Source organism: Lasioglossum baleicum, chromosome 20 (assembly GCF_051020765.1).
Source record: "Lasioglossum baleicum chromosome 20, iyLasBale1, whole genome shotgun sequence".
Lineage (NCBI taxonomy): Eukaryota > Metazoa > Arthropoda > Insecta > Hymenoptera > Halictidae > Lasioglossum > Lasioglossum baleicum.
The window spans coordinates 2,069,461-2,088,134 of NC_134948.1; the positions used below are offsets into that span (position 1 = coordinate 2,069,461).

At 47.2% G+C, this 18,674-nt stretch overlaps 1 protein-coding gene across 5 annotated transcripts in view; it reads right to left on the minus strand.

Moving 5' to 3' along the window:
• Positions 1-18,674, minus strand: part of LOC143218918 (uncharacterized) — a 306,463-nt gene that overhangs the window by 154,494 nt on the left and 133,295 nt on the right. For 3 of the 5 annotated variants that reach the window (XM_076444540.1, XM_076444542.1, XM_076444541.1), the window contains one exon: positions 2,511-2,588. In XM_076444540.1, the coding sequence (XP_076300655.1) occupies positions 2,511-2,588 (78 nt within the window). Of the gene's footprint in view, positions 1-2,510; positions 2,589-14,397; positions 15,549-18,674 lie in introns of those variants that run through there. The other 2 variants (XR_013011185.1, XM_076444539.1) reach the window with 1 other exon arrangement.

The following is an 18,674-nucleotide window of genomic DNA, read 5'->3' on the forward strand; positions in this document are numbered from 1 at the left end:
TACTATAATTTTCAAACTCTGTTCCACCTCCCACGATTTTTCCGGACCTTTATCAACCGGCATTTGCGAGATCGAGCAGCATGAAAATGTCAATTTATACACGTTTGTTGGAAAAGGGAATAACGAATTCCTGGTGCGACAAGCTGGAAAAGAGTTTCGAGAGCATGATCGCCGTTCGATCAAACGCTGCGAGTCCGCCAGGTTCTGTGTTGCAGAGAGTCCATGAATAAAATTCGAATTTGAATTCCGTTTAAGGAGACAGCGAATTAATTTCCCGGCACATGTACTTTCTCACAACGGAGGAGGGTGGTTGGTGTCTGTCCTTTCGGAGAGAGTTGAAAGAATCGTGATCGCGTTCGAGATTCTGGAGAGGTGGTTGGGAGGGGATCGATTGTTTCGCGAGAACCATTAACGAATTTCCAGCTTCTTAGTTCGCGTCCGGCCAAAGCGGCACTTCAATCGACGTAGACGCCTGGCGTCGTTAGTCTCGAAGCCGCCAATTAAGTCAAAAGGGGGAAAGTCTCGCGGAGTTCTCGGGATCCTTCGTAGCGATGCGGTTCCTTTGCTCCGTCGGGGAAAGGAAGAAGCGAGGGGAGTTGGTTGGAGGAGGTTGGGAGGAGAGGAGATGGGGGCGGTGGTGAGTGCACTTTGGCCCTGAACAACCTTCCTTCGTCCCACGTGGGGACCAACCACCCATCCACCCTCCGTCTCCCCCTCCTCAGCTGCAAGATCGAAGTTCGAGTTCGCCTACGAAACCCGGTTGAACACAGGATTGTTCGTGGCTGCGACATGGGACGAGGTCGGGAGATTTGCTTCGATGGCATCAAACAAGTTGCATACCGCTGGACAAGGACCGTATCGAGTGTTAGGGGTTTTCGGTACATGGACCGGAACCGTGTGCCAGAAAGGTGACTGACCCGTTTATTTGGCACCGGAAACTGTAACTGCTCTCCCTATACCCGTTGCTCATTCACGGCCGCTAATCTACCCCGCTGCATTCGGCCGTTCCGACGCCTCCCTGTTAGCCTCGTTTCGATACTAATCTACTTGATCAGCCGGTGACTTAGAACCGTGCCCCAATTCGCATTCAAGTGGCTCGATGATAGTGCTCAGCTTCTTGTACCTGCGAGTGTTCGCATCATAGGCGTGAATAATTTGAGAATTTCTTTCTCTCTCCTATATATATATCGAGTTCGAACTAATTCATACGGACCTCGCACAAATAGAAATTTCACCCCCATTGTCGACATCGAATTAGCAATAATCGAATTTTTCACGTAATCACGTAAACGACTGCACGCACGGACCAGCGTGATATTTAATTACCAATCCCATCCTGAATTAATTGCAAATGGGGGGGGGGCGAGTTATGGGGTCCTAGTGATTAATCGTAGCAGAAATGGGAACAACAAGAACAATATGTCGGAGTCACGTGTGCTTGGAGCAGAAAAGGGACGCGAAGGTAATTTATCTAGGAGCCCGGCGTGTCCAGAGGAGGACAGAGACCCAAATGTCTGCGGTTATGGTCCACGGTTGGCTGTGCATTACGTCCAAGGAATCATCTAACCGACCCTGCTGACGTTCTTTCCGGGACCATCATAATCAGAGCGCCGCACAGTGGCGGCGAGACACCCAAAACGTGGCAGACAGCACCCTTTTGCAAGGAGACTTTGCTTCAAAAGCAAATTTCCAAATAGTTTCGGGAGAAAATTTTTCAGCCCCTGACGAGTCTTTTAAATTTGCGAGATTTCCAACTTCAATCTCCGTCTTTGAGCAAAATCACAGGTGTGAAAGTAGGGTCTTCAGATCACAGAAAGTTGCAGAAGATGAAAAATCCCTAATTTTTGGTTCCAATTTCAATTTCATCGAAAAATTCAGTGATTTTCTAATTTCGTGGAGCAGTGTAGATAGTAAAATATTTTATTTGGGTTGTTCGAAGCCCATTGTGCGCCATGGGGGTTGTTGCCTGCAGATTCCTCGCGGCAGGGGTGGCTTAAGACTGGAACAGCCCCTATTCGGCGAGCCCGACGATAGAAAGAGGAAAACGGATCGTATACGACTGTTTTTCTGGTTTAGATACTCGTTTTCACAGCTCGTTGCGCGAGGCCAAGGGTGCCGCAACCAGTTGCACCCCTGTCGGTCCTCACCCTTCTCGGACTGTCGATCGAGGGAATGATTTATGACGCGATAATAGCGCCGGTCCGTGGCCGGAAATCGTCGCGGCGGTTTTATCGGCGGGCCCGACCCGTTTGACGACCGGTGTCGCTGTCTCGAAACATTTATTAACAAGTCGCCGTTCGCTCCTGAACGTCTCGTTCCATTTTTTTTTTTTTTTATTGTTCGAGGGTCGCCGAAGATTTATGGTCGCGCGCACGGTTTTCTCCGAGAGACTGACTGGCAGACCAGGTCACTGTCAGAAAGCCGCGCGATGGTCGATACGCGGAACAACGGGACGATCGAGCTAGATATTATTTATTCAGTGAATTATAGGATATGGGGCGAGCACTTACCGGCATGCGATGCATCCAGGATGCACGAGAGCGACAGCAGAAGGCTAGTCAGCACCAATGGCCACTTCATCTTCGGATCTGGAAATCGAAAAAGATATTCATTAATTGATAACCATCTCCAAGAAAACAATTTTTCTCACATTTAATCATTAATTTACAATCCTGACAAAAATACACGATGTACAACTAAGATGTAGCTATATTTTTTCCATTTTGTTTCGCTTCAATATCTCGAGCAGTAACCGAGAAAAAAAATGATTAAGTTAGAGGCTTCGACTTCATCTTCGGATCTGGAAATCGAAAAAGATATTCATTAATTGATAACCATTCTCGAGAAAACAATTTTTCCCACATTTACTCATTAATTTACAATCTTAACAAAAATACACGATATACAACTAAGATGTAGCTGTATCTTCCATTTTGTTTCGCTTGAATATCTCGAGCAGTAACCGAGAAAAAAAATGATTAAGTTAGAGGCTTCGACTTCATCTTCGGATCTGGAAATCGAAAAAGATATTCATTAATTGATAACCATTCTCGAGAAAACAATTTTTCCCACATTTACTCATTAATTTACAATCTTAACAAAAATACACGATATACAACTGAGATGTAGCTGTGTCTTCCATTTTGTTTCGCTTGAATATCTCGAGCAGTAACCGAGAAAAAAAAATGATTCAGTCAGAGGCTTCCACCCTTGTATTACCCTGAAACTTCGCTGAATCGTGTTTCTAGTGAGGGACACAGTTTGGGAATCGATAGGACTAAGAATTGACTGTGCTGTTTCTTATTATGCGTCCGGATGTCGTGCCACACGACTGTAACATTGACGTCACGTATAGAAAGCCTGCGGACACGGTTCTAATTACTTCTGCGGACGTAAAGGGGCCAATGGAACTGGCTTAATTGACTCTAAATGCCAGAAAAGTAGAGTGGCCCCGGCAAACGTTGAGCTAATATCAGCCGCAGCCCCTGTACTTATCCGGCTTGTATGGTTTATCCTGCGGACCCCTCACGAAACACTGAGAAACAACACACTCGTCACGAATTAATGCGGCCTGTACTCGTTTCCAAACAGACGAGGGTCTACAATTAGGGGATGGCCCTTTTGTGCGACGTGTATTATTGGCAAACGTATTCCGCTAATCCCGCTTTTGCCTAGAAGCTACCGAATCCTGAACGGATGTGCTGCTGGATATGGTTAGTTCCATGCCTGGCAGCAGACCGTTCTGCCACGCGCTTGACATTTATATCCTCACAATCGCCGCTTTTAATTCCTTTGTAATCGTAACGCGATGCCAATTTGCTGTGAAATGCCGTCAAACAGTTTTATGACCTGTTTTATAGAAACCGGACGGAACCGGGACTCGTTCATCACATGTCACGTCAAACGTCAGCATACTTCGTTAAAACTTTTTTATATTTCACCGTTGAAAAAGTTGTAATGCTGTCAATGGATTTTACGCGTTTATCAGGGAAGCGGTTACGGTCGATTTATAATGGTAAAACAACTTTATTTATAATGGTTTATAATGATTTATAATGGTTTAAGAACAACACTACAACAATAATATTAAGATCCAAACAATTACAAATAAAATTCTCAGGGTCGAGAATCGTCTGGCAGCTCGAAGACGCATTCCGTAATTTCCTTACACGACGAGCCGAAGGAAGTGAAATTATGCTGGAAGTCTGGTTCCAATTTCGCGATTAACGTCGAACACGCGGCGAACGCGAGACGTTCTTAGCATCGCTCTCACGGATGTCTGTGGACTCTGGGCTAACTCGGGACAAGATACAGAAGGGAACGTTTACAGGGAAACACGGTCGAGCTCGAGAGAGTGAGTGAGAGAGAGAGAGAGAGAGAGAGAGAGAGAGGGGGCCGGTAATTTGCTTTCACCGCACGCCGGTGGTAGCAAAAGAAAGGAAAGGAGAAGAAAAAGGGAAAGGGGTTCCGTGATCGTGGACGGATTAAAGAACGCGCAGATTTTCGTGGGGCGAAGCAGCAATGCGGAAACCGGATGTCGGCCGCGTTTCCTTATCCCCGTGGCCCCGCCACGGTAAGAAAGGACAGGCTCGGGCTGGGGCTAGGGAAGAGCTAATATCCTACAGGAAGAGGAGCCTTTATTTTTCTTTATTAGCCTGGCAACAATGGCGGAGCACGCGCCGGTGTCAATGGTCTGGCTTTTCGCAAGCTCGTGCTATCCGGAGAGCCAGCCGAGCGGATGAGACGGACCGCATCTGCCGAGAGAGGCCCCCCAGACCAGGTTCGACGTTGTCTGGAGCGAGGGAGCCGCGAGTACGCTTGTGGCTATGCGTTCGGAAGAATTATCACGGGAGGGGGGCAGACTGGGATTACGCGGAAGACGGACTTGTTGTATCGCAACTGAATCCTCCACAGTCAGAAATAGCCTAGCCACGAGGGGAGAAGACCTTCTGGCGATTATTTTCAAAGCGTCTCTTCGCCTGAATCGCAAAAATTGTCTCCCATTCTGTGAAGCGTAGAAAATTGCGCTAAAACCTCGTCAAACATCGCCAACAGAATATATAGATGAATGATAACGACCGAGGTCCATCAGCTAGAAAGATTGATAGCTCCAGGATCCCATTTCTACTTCTTAAACTTGAACAAACCTCGTCCAACTTCATCATAGCCTACCCACGAGGGGAGAATCGCAAAAATTGTGTCCCATTCTGTGAAGGATACAAATATGCGCTCATACCTCGTCAAACATGGCCGACAGAATATGTAGATGAATGATTACAACCGAGATCCATCAGCTGGAAAGATTAATAGGTCCAGGATCCCATTTCTACGTTTTAAACTTGAACAAATCTCGTCAAACTTCGTCATCCATCGCCAAACACCAGGTCTCCGTGAAACGGCGTATCAGGGCCCTTGCGTAATTCTACCGAGGCTGTTGTGTCTAAGTAGCACTCTAGGGCTGTGTCGTACCTCAGTGTCTACAGGTGTTTCTAACGGCTTGTGCACTCTAATAAGACACCACGAGCTACACTGCTTATGCATGCGAGGCCCAGGTGAAATATTGTACTATCCACCTTGAAGCTGAGGTCACATTTAGGAGACTCGGGACGAATCTCGGCTGGCATTGCCGCTGACACCAGGCCAAGTTCGACTTAGCTTCGGGGCCAACGAGATTAAAAAGTGGACAGTGTAGAGGGACCTGAGCCAGCTAAACGGATCATTAGCCTCGGGTAGGATCTATCAGTCGGGGCTTAGTACGTCGCGATGCGAGACACGGAGGCTTGTAATCGGTGCCGTGGCGGGTGTGATACGTGAGCAACAATGTATGCCCCGAAGTGTCGTCTTATGAGCTCCGGGTAGCACGGAAAAAGCAAACGTGTACTAAGATACACGGGGGAAGAGGAGAGAGCAGAGAGAAAAAGGTAGGGTGGAACGGAGAAGGATCTCCGGGCGGGACGGAGACGAAAACGCAGCCAGCGCAGAAAATAAAGCGCGGAAAAAGGGAAGAGTTCGAAGAAAAACGAGGAACGGGAGTCGTCGAATGTACGGTACTACGAAAAAAAGGTGAAAAAAGAAAGGGAGAGAGAGAGAGAGAAAAGGGGGAGAGTCGGGCAACGGGGACAAGGAGGAAAGGAAGGCGGACGATGCTGGTTAGAACAGAAACAGACCAAGGAAAGGAGAGAACATCGCCTCGAGCGCCTCTTCGTGCAGATTCGCCCCTCGTCCCTCCCCGTCCCTTTCAGCTGGGGGACATCACCCCTATCTACCAGCTCTGCCTTTCCAGAACTCTCTTCCCAGTCTTTCTCTCTCCCACCTCTCGCCCCTGTTCGTACTTCCTCTCGCTCGCACTCTGCCTCCTCTAAATAGCCACGTGACGCTGCCAGCCACCGTATTACATTCCATAGACACCGACAAGGCGTTGCACACACCTACGGCGCATAACGCGCACACGCCTACCAGCGTTCCGTTCATTCGCGAGCAAGGCCGACCCGAGAAGAAGGAGGGCTTCTGATCCTGATAACGTGCTCCCAGACCGCTCCGAGTATTTACGGTTTCGCGCTACACCCACCGGCGATCGCGCTCGAACTACACGTGTTACTGCTGCAGTTGGTAGCCCCCGGTGTGGACAACGCCTCACAAAATTACGATGCTCCTTCTGCTTTGCCGGGACAGGTACGCAATCTTTGTAGAACTAGTTCGGACCCCAGGCCCAGTTAGGTTAGGTTGAAGGCTCCAGGGATAGGGCACACCGAGCGGGTCCCTCCGTTCGGGGTCCGGTTAGTGATTAGGTATGGGGGGAGCTAACCAATACCCTTGGGGTGCTTTTTAAAGCTAGGAGGTGACCCGTTGAGTTTTCGCGAGATCCGGGCACCTCCTATTTAGCTTAGGTGGGCGTGTGTTTTTAGTGGGTACTCTGGGGGAGGGGATCGGCGAGCTTTGTCAGCACTAGAGCTGCAAGCGGGCTCACAAAATGCGAGCCGAGTTCGAGTCGAGTCGAGTCGAGACTCGCTTGTGCGAGTCGAGTCGAGTTCTCGCACGAAGCGAACGGTTCGCACGGGACGGATAGTTCGCATCGATGCGAAGTACTCGCATCGATACGAACTACTCGCACCGATGCGAACTATCCGACCCGTGCGAACCGTTCGCTTCGTGCGAGAACTCGCCTAGGTTCGCTCAATCCAATCGAACTTTTCTGGGCTCGCACCGAGCATGCCCAGAAAAGTTCGATTGGATTGAGCGAACCTAGGCGAGTTCTCGCACGAAGCGAACGGTTCGCACGGGTCGGATAGTTCGCATCGGTGCGAGTAGTTCGTATCGATGCGAGTACTTCGCATCGATGCGAACTATCCGTCCCGTGCGAACCGTTCGCTTCGTGCGAGAACTCGACTCGACTCGGCTCGACTCAGTCGAACTTAGTTCGGCTCGCATTCTGCAGATGTTCGCACAGCCCTAGTCGTCAGCACCCCCTCCCTGAGGGAGCCCCACATAACACCGGTTTCCCCCCAGGGTGCCGGGGTATGCGTAATGCATTTTTACACGGCAAAAAAAAAAGAAGAAAAAAAGGTTAGGTTAGGTTAGTTGGGGCCCCAGGCCCAGTTAGCTCCGTTGTAGAATTTTCTACAAAAGCTTGAGCTCTCCTTCTCGCCGTGCGTACAAGTCTCTGTTCGTACCGATGCGACGCGCGATCCATTTATATGCATACGCGCGGGAACAAGTGCGGCGGTATACGATTCTATTTGTGCGGCATCCTCGGGGACGCGATATCAAATAACGTGGTCTCCCGTGTCGCCAACCCCCATAATCCAATGATACATCGTGCATCCGGCACGCAGCAGTCTGCATTATGACACCAGTCGGATTATGCATGCCGCTTAGCGTCTCCAGTGACAGAAACGATTGTCGTAATGACTCCTCGTTCGGAATACTCGGCGATCATTATAAAAGGACACTAGACGGATGAACATATTTTTTGTATCAGTGCCAGGAGACTCACTGTTGCATTTTCGGTGTAGTACGTTCGCGAAGGGCCTGTAATAGATTGATTGGATCATACCTGGTACCGGGGCTATTCGATTTACCTGGGAGGCTCTCATCTGGTGGCTCGCAATCGAACGAAGTGCACTGTTTACATGCAATTTTCGTGCAACGTTCAACCGGTAATTCGCGCTAATGCCGCTTTAACAGATAAATACGAGCTACAACCCCGAGGGTTGCGGGGTGTAGAACGAGTACCCGGAGAAGCAGAACCGGAGACGGGGTGTGCTTAATTTCTGTGTAATTACAGCAGTCAGGGATAACTCGTCTCCTAAACGAGTCGAAATTGCTTACCGAATAATCAAGCTTGGAAGAAATAAAATAGTACTCCGGATCGAACGAAGCGAACTCGAACAGTCCAGTGGCAGACATTCCTACGGATTTCGCGCAGACCGTCCGCGGAAATGATCGCTCGATGTCATTATTTGTGTGCCGGATCCGATACGTGTACTTTATTAATTGAGCTTCGCGACGGTCTAATCGAATTTCCGGCTTAAACGAGCCGAAATTATTGACAGAGGATACTCCAGTACGAGATGGTTGTTTAATACGATAGGAAATATCGACGAGTGTAATTTAATATCGAAACCATACGAAAATTCCGGAAAGATCGTCTTGGCGAAAAATCGAGGCGGACACCGCCGATTAATAACATTCGAACGGTATTTATTCGATCGTCTATTCGCCGTCACGGCTACGTCTCATTAACGATCGGAATACACCGTTCCGAGCGCGACTCGATAGAAACGTCCATTAATTTTAACGATGACGAGCTGTAATGATTTCACGGTGACGTCACCGTTCGACTAGCGCACCGCCGCCGTGTCTTCACGCAGAAATTTTCGCTCTATATGCAAAACAAATTATTTCTGCAATTCATTTACGAAAAAGGGTACCGATCGACCCGCAGTTACAGCCCGGCGTGGTTTTTATCTTTTTCATTTCAACGCCGGCCGACGGCATTAACCGTGACTTGTACAAATTATTGTAATCAAACATTTTCATGAGCCGTCGCGCCGCATTTACGGTCTCGCGAAGAACCGTAGAATGTCATAACCGACTTTCGTCGGACGGGCCTGCCGACAGATTTGATGCTCGCGACGCACAGGACCTTGGAACCCAACCCAATTGCGCGACACTATTGTCAGAAACGTCGATGTTTTTCGTCCAGAATCAGCAATTTATTTCCTGCAACGACGCTAAATCAATTTTCAGAATACGAAGGATTGATCAGAAAAATAATGTAGACACAGAATTCGACAAAAATAAATTCTGCCGGGGATTTAATTGGCTCGGAAGCCTCCGCCGAATCCCTGCAGTAGAATGAGCGGTCTGACTATTAGTGATCGTCCTCCAGATTTTTCGCGACGCGCAGGACCTTGGAACCTAACCCAATTGCGCGACACTATTGTCAGAAACGTCGATGTTTTTCATCCAGAATCAGCAATTTATTTCCTGCAACGACGCTAAATCAATTTTCAGAATACGAAGGATTGATCAGAAAAATAATGTAGACACAGGATTCGACAAAAATAAATTCTGTCGGGGATTTAATTGGCTCGGAAGCCTCCGCCGGATCCCTGCAGTAGAATGAGCGGTCTCTGACTATTAGTGATCGTCCTCCAGATTTTTCGCGACGAACAGATTTTCCACGGAGAGAGAGATCGGCTAAAATACTGTCCAATTTCGTTCAGCTTCAGAATTGCGGACAGATTTAGAGGACACGGAGCGAGGAGTGTGTACGAGAGAGAGAGAGAGAGAGAGAGAGAGAGAGAGAGAGAGAGGCGGAGAGAGAAGAGAGGGGGAGAGAGAGAGAGAGATGGGTGCAGCGTTGTTCGAGGGACAACAACGCGGCTTATTTTCCTCGAGGTGCACGTCCGCATGCGTCATAGGACGTCATACAGGGGATGTACAGATTGAAATCCGACCATCGATCGAGACACGACGAATTCCACGATACCGAGAGGCCGATGGCATACACGGAAAAGCCTGGGCTGGCTCCTGCGAGCAGAAATACCGGAGTGTCACGGGAATCCCGCATTTTTTCTCGTCCGATATGGAGCATAGCGATCCCGCCCGGCGGCCGGCGGCCGGCATGACCGGCTAGATATTCAATTAATCTTCGCTCGGGAATCGATTCCCAGCGATATGCCGTATCCCCCACTCCCACCCCTACATCCCCGACACACACGTTTCTCGGGGCTCCTTCCGAGGGCATTTTTATCGCGTGTAATGCCCGCGAGAACCGACCACCGGGGGCCAATATTTCAAACCCTTAACGCTCGATCAAAGAATCGCCGCGATACCGCCCGTACACCGCCGGCTTACAAATAGCCACTTTTCAAAATAACCGGCAAATTAATAGGACAAAAATGCCGACCTACAACCGGCCATTACGCCCCGACATCGTAGACCGTCGTCGCGCATTTCCCCCCCATTCCGTCGCATGCATCCCCTGTCATTTCGCGAGACCTTTCATGCGGCTAGTTTGAAAAATGATTCAAGAGTCCGTGATCCTGAAACGTTTGTGCCGTGTCCGGGATCACAGTGGTCGGATCCGTTGAATGTAAAATTTGTTACGCTGTTGGTTAGAGTGATCCGAGAAATAATTACATTTTTCCGAGAAGTTTATACTAAAAATTGTTGTTCGTTGCAACGGATACAGCTGGATGGACTTTTTTTTGTAAATTTGTACGAGGTGCTTCGTCGATGGACGAGTCGTAGACGAGGAATCCTGTGAATTCAATCGATCGCGCCGTTTCGATCGAACATTCTGTCAAACGAAAAATTAACCTTCTTTCTATACGTCACAAAGCGACCGCACGGAATATCATCCAACAAATTACAAACCAAATGGAATTCTGCTTGGCCGATTCGCGTTGATGATGTGATTACAATCCCAAATATTATTCGAACCGTTGTCCATGACCGGAAGGTGTCCAGGCGTGTACCATTAGCTCTCTCCCGAAGCCTATTGAATAATATTTGACTAAGCCGTAGTTTGGCAGCCAGTGTATACCCGAATTTCGAATTTGTCACTTCTCAATAAACGTTGCAGCGAAACGTCCTAACTGCGTGCGCGCGCGTCTATGTGTACGCGTGTGTACGTGCACGTGGATCGTATAAAGAGAGAAACACGCGGCAGGAAAACGCTAGCAATATGGATGTTACGTTCGCTACCTGGGCAATTGTCGTCCTTGTCGAACTTCCTATTCAACACAGCCAAGGGTTACATCGACCCTTCGCGCCACTCTGAACGATCGGCTTACAAGTCCCTGGTTTTCTTTACTGTTCTCCCTTTAGAATCTTTCCCGTCAGAAAAAGGAAACGGTGACGTGGGCAAACGCGGTTTCAAAAATCGATTCCAAGGCGTACAGCCTCGCACAAAAGGCCGGGCACACAACACGCTAATTTCGAGCATTCCAAACAGAAAGGAGCTGCAGACCTTCTGTGCGCTTCTGTCTGCTTGTTTGTCGAAATTAGACTCCTTTCAAGAAGAAGGTACAATCCGGCGGGAAAATCTTAGAACGCGGTGCGAATATTCAGAGAAAAATTCAAAAACATAGTACAGCTACGTTTATTTTCCATGAATGTTTGAGTAGACTCCGGATTTTATGCATTTGTGACAAAAATGAGTAGATGCAATTTAAAACGGTGAACAGATTAAAATGCTTTAACAGTATTAATATATTATTTTCACTACGTTAAAAATAATAATGAAAAATACAAATTGATATACAGCTCCTGTACCTGTCAATTGATGCAGAAATTTTTGATTTTGCATAAAAGTCCGGAGTCTATTAATGAGCGAACCGTTTCAGTTAGCATGCGGAAACGTTTTTTGGGCCGACTGTACGTGCTCCTCGATGTGACGCAATGTTTTCGCTGGAAGAAAGGGGATGCAAACGTTCGCGAGGCGTTGAATGGTGAACCGTTCCACGTGAAAAGGCCTCTCCAGGTGGGAGGCTCGGCTGAACAACATCCGACGATGCCATAAATTAACACACGACAGAGCAGCCGACGTCGACGAGGCGGAGGATGTGGAGTTTTTTTTTTTTTTTAAGCCGCGGTTTATCCGTGACGGTCCCGGAAATTTCCGAAAACGCGAGTTTTCATTGTGCCCGGGCTGAAGGTATCCGGAAACGATAACAACGGGCCACATAACCGCGCGGATAAACAATAGTCGACAAACAGGGAACGACAGTTTTGCGTTTCGCAGTGGCGCGACAATAATGGTCGGCAGAAACGGCGACGCTGGCTGTCGCGTGTCGCACCTCGGCTGGAATCGAATGAACTGGTTTGGTTAGCCAGAAAAATGTGCTCGTCCTCGCGGAGAAGACATGCTCCGCGGAGATTAATTTTCAATTCGCGAGAAAGTCGATTGAAAACGGTGTTCCTCTTTCCGGGAGGTAATTGGGGAACGGTGCTCTTATGTAAATGAAAAGGAACCTGGATTCCGGACGGTTCCAGCAAGAATTCGCGGAGCTTAAGCCGAGATTAAGCTAAGTTGGAAGAATTCGATATAACATCAAGATATCATTTGATCCCATTACTCTGATCCCCTCGGTCTAGCTGGGGAACATTGTCTACTTCTCGTTTCGTCGGCGATATATGTGGAATTTAGCGATAGTTGTTAATTCATTTGCAGGGGAACCGGAAGATCCTCTGATTAAAGTTTCGCAAAGATCGTGCGGATATGCTCGGAGCAAGTCTTTATACGTTTTCTACCTTGTCTCGGCATTAAACAGCATTATAGTTGATTATAATTCACCATAATCCTCCTAGTCCCTAAAGAGGCGGCCGAGCACCGTAGCCGCAACTCTTCTCACGCTCGGAGCCTTATTTATTATGAACAAACGGCCGTTTCCTGATTAAATCGAATACCCATAATAGAGCGTACAGGTGTAATCCCTCGGGCGTGGAATAAAGACCCGGCCGCGCGTACCGTAGCCCGGGGAGAACGAGGAAAAGCGTGCAGACTCGTTAACTTATAATCGATAATCCTCATCTGCGCGTCGCCGATACAAACGGACAGAAAATATTGACGCGATCCAACGAGCGTTGCACGAGAGATATTAAACCTTTCCGCGGGACACGAGTGAGGCTTTCCGGACAAGCGGACTCTGTTCTAAATTGACATAGGTCGCCCGAGCAAATAGAACAAAGAGGACTTGAATATATATCGCGCGACAAAGCGGCTCCAGGACGCTGCCAGCCGTCTACCTGGCCAATCGTTTGATGAAGCGATACTCATCGAACTGTCTGTCCAATAAACACGTACAACAACAGTTTTCTGCATCTCTCGACATCCTGCGGTGCTGTCTTCAAGCACTACAAGACATTTTGGCCCCTCGTACAGTCTCTGGCCCCGCCCCAAGTCCCAGACTCCTCCCACAATTCCTAGCTCCGCCCTAGTCCCTTTCCTCGTACCATTACATGACTTAACGTGTTGCAGAGATCGATAAACCACTAACTGCGGCTTCATCCAACTATCAAACCACCAAAATATTAATTATTTCCTCAGCCAGTCCAACCGGTCGTAATGAAAACTCCGTCCAAAGTGCGTACGACCGCAGTCCTCGAACTGGCTGTCCAATAAACACGCATAACAATAGTTTTCTGCATCCCTCGACATTCTGCGGTGTTGTCTCGAAGCAATATAAGACATTTTGGCCCCTCGTACAGTTCCTGGCCCCGCCCCAAGTCCCAGACTCCTCCCACAATTCCTAGTCCCTTTCCTTGTACCATTACATGACTTAACGTGTTGCAGAGATCGATAAACCACTAACTGCGGCTTCAGCCAACTATCAAACCACCAAAATATTAATTATTTCCTCAGCCAGCCCAACCAGTCGTAATGAAAACTCCGTCCAAAGTGCATTCGACCGAGCCCGTCGCATAAAAAAACAGGACGCACGTAAGAACGTCGGCTGGCTGGTTGGTACGCCTCCAACAGGAATTTTCGTTAAGTTCCACTTTCGTCCATGCGAACCGGTGTTGCGCAGCCTCCGCTGCGAGATAGCAGAAACTTCGAGTGTATTGTACAACTTTAAACCGCAACTGGGTCAGCGCGAACATATATGCAGCATACTTTAATCTTTTATGCGATTGTTACGGGAATTCTTGCGTTCCCCAGTGCATCTTTTTTCCCCCGGCTAACCGGCAGCTCTGCGCTACGGCTTTTGTTTGCCCCGGCGACTTTATTAGAGATTAATGAAAGACTTAATTGTCCTGGCTCTTCGCGGTGTAGCAGCGCAATCGAGAAGAACGATGCGCCAGCTTCAAAAAGCCAGCCTTGAAAAAAATTGCACGCTCCGTGTGGGGAAGTGTAAGATAATTTGCAAATTGATTTGAATACACTACCGAGAGGATTAGGCGAACCAGAATGGTACGAAGGAGGTGAGAGCACTTTTAGGAGAGATCTCGCGAGCGAAAGACCGTCGTCGGTGTTACCGGGAAGCACGGCGGAGCATCTCGTCTGAATAAACTGAAAGTTTCGCGACATGTCTTATCGTTCCTCTTTGAAACTAGTTTCCGCGTTGCGCGGGTGCACAAAGTCGGCGAAGTAATCGGCGCGCATCTCGACGATTGTACGTCAACGGGGGCCTGGTTTATTGCGCCGGTGACGCCGATAACGGATCGCTCTCCTCTCTGGCTCACGTGAAAACCGTATCTGCGCGCCGATGCATCGCCCGCTTGTCACTGCGTTGTTACCTGACAATGCAGGCCATCCCTTCCCTTCCCCCTCCCCTCTGCACACCGCGTGCACACGTTCACGGTTCACCAGAAATTATTTAGGCGGGAGCGACGGCAGGGAGGAGGGCCGATGTCGGTCGGGTTTTGTTTAGATAATGCGACGATAGGAAATTGACGCTTATTCCGTGTCTCTTGACACGAACTCCATCGCGATTGCGTCGGACAGTTCTGATAAATGTTTAGGAGTGTGTGACGCGAGCACGCCGCGCCGCTCGCTCGCGTCGGCTCGAGCCAGGCCGATCGGATTACAGGGAGTGACAGAGAGTGCGCGAGAAATCGAGGGCTTGTAAGAGGCGCGCACCGTGCTCTCGTCATTCAATGGGACTAATGCGACTCAAACATTCAAGAACCAGTGCCAGCGCGACGACACAATGGCTAATGATAGTCTTTCCGTTTCGAACAAATTCGCAGATCGAATTACACAGTCGCAGATGGGCATTATCAATCACGATAATGGAATGCTGTTGCTTACGAACTTCCAATTGTAATATCTACAAAGCTGTTTCAAGTGTAATCCTGGGTGGAAATGAACGAGGTCCACTATAAAGTCCGACCAGATGGACAAAAAAGATCGTACGACAATTTGTATAGGCTTGTTTTAAAGGGCAGGCTTCAATCTACACATCCATTATAAATTTAGTCTCGAGCAAAATTTTCTGTTGCTTACAGAATTCCAATTGTAACATCCACAAAGCTGTTTCGAGTGTAAACCTGGGTAGAAATGAACGAGGTCCACTATAAAGTCCGACCAGATGGACAAAAAAAATCGTACGACAATTTTTAAGGGCTTATTTTAAAGGGCAGGCTTCAATCTACACATCCATTATAAATTATAGTCGAGAAAAATTTTCTGTTGCTTACAGAATTCCAATTGTAATATCCACAAAGCTGTTTCGAGTGTAAACCTGGGTAGAAATGAACGAGGTCCACTATAAAGTCCGACCAGATGGACAAAAAAAATCGTACGACAATTTTTAAGAGCTTGTTTTAAAGGGGAGGCTTCAATCTACACATCCATTATAAATTATAGTCGAGAAAAATTTTCTGTTGCTTACAGAATTCCAATTGTAATATCCACAAAGCTGTTTCGAGTGTAAACCTGGGTAGAAATGAACGAGGTCCACTATAAAGTCCGACCAGATGGACAAAAAAAATCGTACGACAATTTTTAAGGGCTTATTTTAAAGGGCAGGCTTCAATCTACATATCCATTATAAATTTAGCCTCGAGAAAAATTTTTTCATCCCCACAGCGACACTTGAATTTGGATAATTTCGAAAAACGTGTCTTTTCAGTTTCCCGACTGGTGAATGCTGTCAAAATTTTTTCCCTGAAAACGAGCTCCGGGATGCGAAAGCGCAGGAGTCGCTCTTTAAAACGAGTCTAATTAGATCGTTCTACAATTTTTATCGCGAAGTTATGACAGATCGAATATCGACTTTCCACGAAACTTTGCACCCCAGATTTACCGATCTCTTAATTTCGATCGAGAGTATAGGACGAACGGTCTGGCAAATCAGATTTTCCGGAATTTTTCGCAAGAAATGTCTGCCTGATTTTCCTAATTACCATTCCGAGTGGCAAAGCGCGGGCGGCGGACATTTAAGACGCAGTAAACGTAACCCCGGGAATTCATTACGTTTGCGAGCTCAATTTTCTTCTAAACGTGACTTACTTAAGCCACTTTAAAGACAACTGCTGCAACCGTCCGGCGCGGCGGAGATGCGCGTTTAACCCTCTCGTGCTCAATTGTACCGCTCGAAATTAAAACTGGCCCCTCTAACATGCCTAGGCTCTCTCTCGCTATTCCTCACGATATAATTTTTTCTTATTCCACCCGGCCCCCGAGTAAAAAAGTTCCGACGATAAAGTTCTCCTTGCGAAACGTATATACCGTGTCGTACCCACAAGTCTCGGGTAATTAAATTAAATTAATTCAAATGCGCACGATAATGGACCGGCTAGAGCCTGAGAAAATTAAACCAGCTGTTTTTCTCGTTTTGAATTACACGTGCGTACACGCTGCACCGTAACGCGATTATATGCTGCGCGATGCCACCTTGCGCTGCATCAGATAAAAGGATTCTACGCCGGCTCCGGAGCTATTTATTTTTCCTTGCGTTCAGCAGCAATTTTTATTTCTGCAAACGGAAAAATAAGAATCTGCGTGTTTTCAGTTATTTTATAAAAGTTGTTTAAAGTCTTGGCAGCAGCCGTAGATTAAAATTATTGTTGAATTGCATTATCGTTGCATTTTAACTGAAAGCGCAGTATTTCAATCAGGAAAGTGGGCGAACTATTGGGACGAAGAGCGCACGTGCAGCTTGGAAAAGATCGCGGAATGTTAATTACCGTTGAGCAGCAATTAGTGGGCTCGTGATGGAAATATATCAGAGAAATGAAGCGACTGAATCCCGGGCTGATAAGTGTAGTACGCGATGCGTCTTCATTGCCTCGAGAAGAGCGAGTCTGATCGATGCGAACTAATTTGCCGTTTCTCTTTCCCCTCACCCCACCTGCCGCGCCGCAACGTGACAGATCCGAGAGTCTGGCTCCATTCCGTCTTCAAGTAATACCGGGATTAAGGATAAGTAACTTTGGTTCAAGTGCAATGGAATCTTCGTGGCCAGCCTAACGTCCATTATACGATACCGATTCAAGAAAATATTCTGTAGACAGGATCCCGAGAACAGATTCCCATTGAAACTTTCACCAGATCCTAGTGGAATTAACTACTGACTCTCCTTGCCGATACCTGGGACCATCTTGACCCCCATATTCTATCTAAACTCAAATTTCGTGACAATCGACAAAAATGATAGAATGCATTAGCGAACTGAAAAGCCACTTTCCGCCGTTCCGAATTTATTCGTTTAGCGAATATGGAAAATATATATATATTTCGCGTGCGCCCACTACTGTTTGCAACATCCAATTGTGCAAAGTTTACGCAGTTGACATAATAATATTCCCGACAATGCGCAGCGAGCAGTTCAGGAAATACTACATTATACCGCCCCTGCATTGTTAGCATCACTGTCACGTCCATTATTACGATCATTGTTCCTCTGCAATATTATATCCACTCCGGCTCCAAATCATTATTATCACGTTCCTGCGAAATTCCAGGCGAAAACTACCGCAGCTGCCAAAATCCTCCCTGCGTTACCCCGGTTCCAGCCCTTCGCAAGCGCGAACCACCTTCCCACCCTGCCTTCGATGCCATTTTTTAGGAGGGTGCGGCAATCACTAAATCTCGGAGAGCCAGTGATCGGGTCGGATTGGGTCGACATCCCGCAAATATCTAGCGGACGTAAAAACATCAAGATCCACATTTTTCCGGGTACACGTTGCCGAAGACGCTCGTACCTAACTCTGTTAAGCTGTACAGGGTGTATAAAAAGTAATGGTGATCCGTTCTAGTGGTGAATCTACACATCTGAATCTAAGAACTAGGTAACTTGAAATTTGGACATTTTGAGTTATCTACTTCGTATTAAAGAAGAAATCAAGTAGAATTTAATGTACAAACTGGGTAACACCTATCAAAGTAATGTACGACATCTAGTGAGCAGTGTTAAAAACTATATAAAATATATATATATATATATATATATATAATATATAAAACATATATAAAACTATATAAAAACTACATAAAAAATAAATACAGATTTCTATTTACGTTATAAATGGGTAACTCGACTTTTTAAAAATTTTATTTAATCCAAAATGATGTTTTTTCATGTACTGTTCCACTTAAAATAAAGAAATATAAGCAGACATTGGCATTGTGTTTAAAATGGGTCCCATGGAAATCTCCGACACAGATTTCTCCGACTCCAGATTTGACCGACAACAACTTTGGCCGACAACGGTTTTGA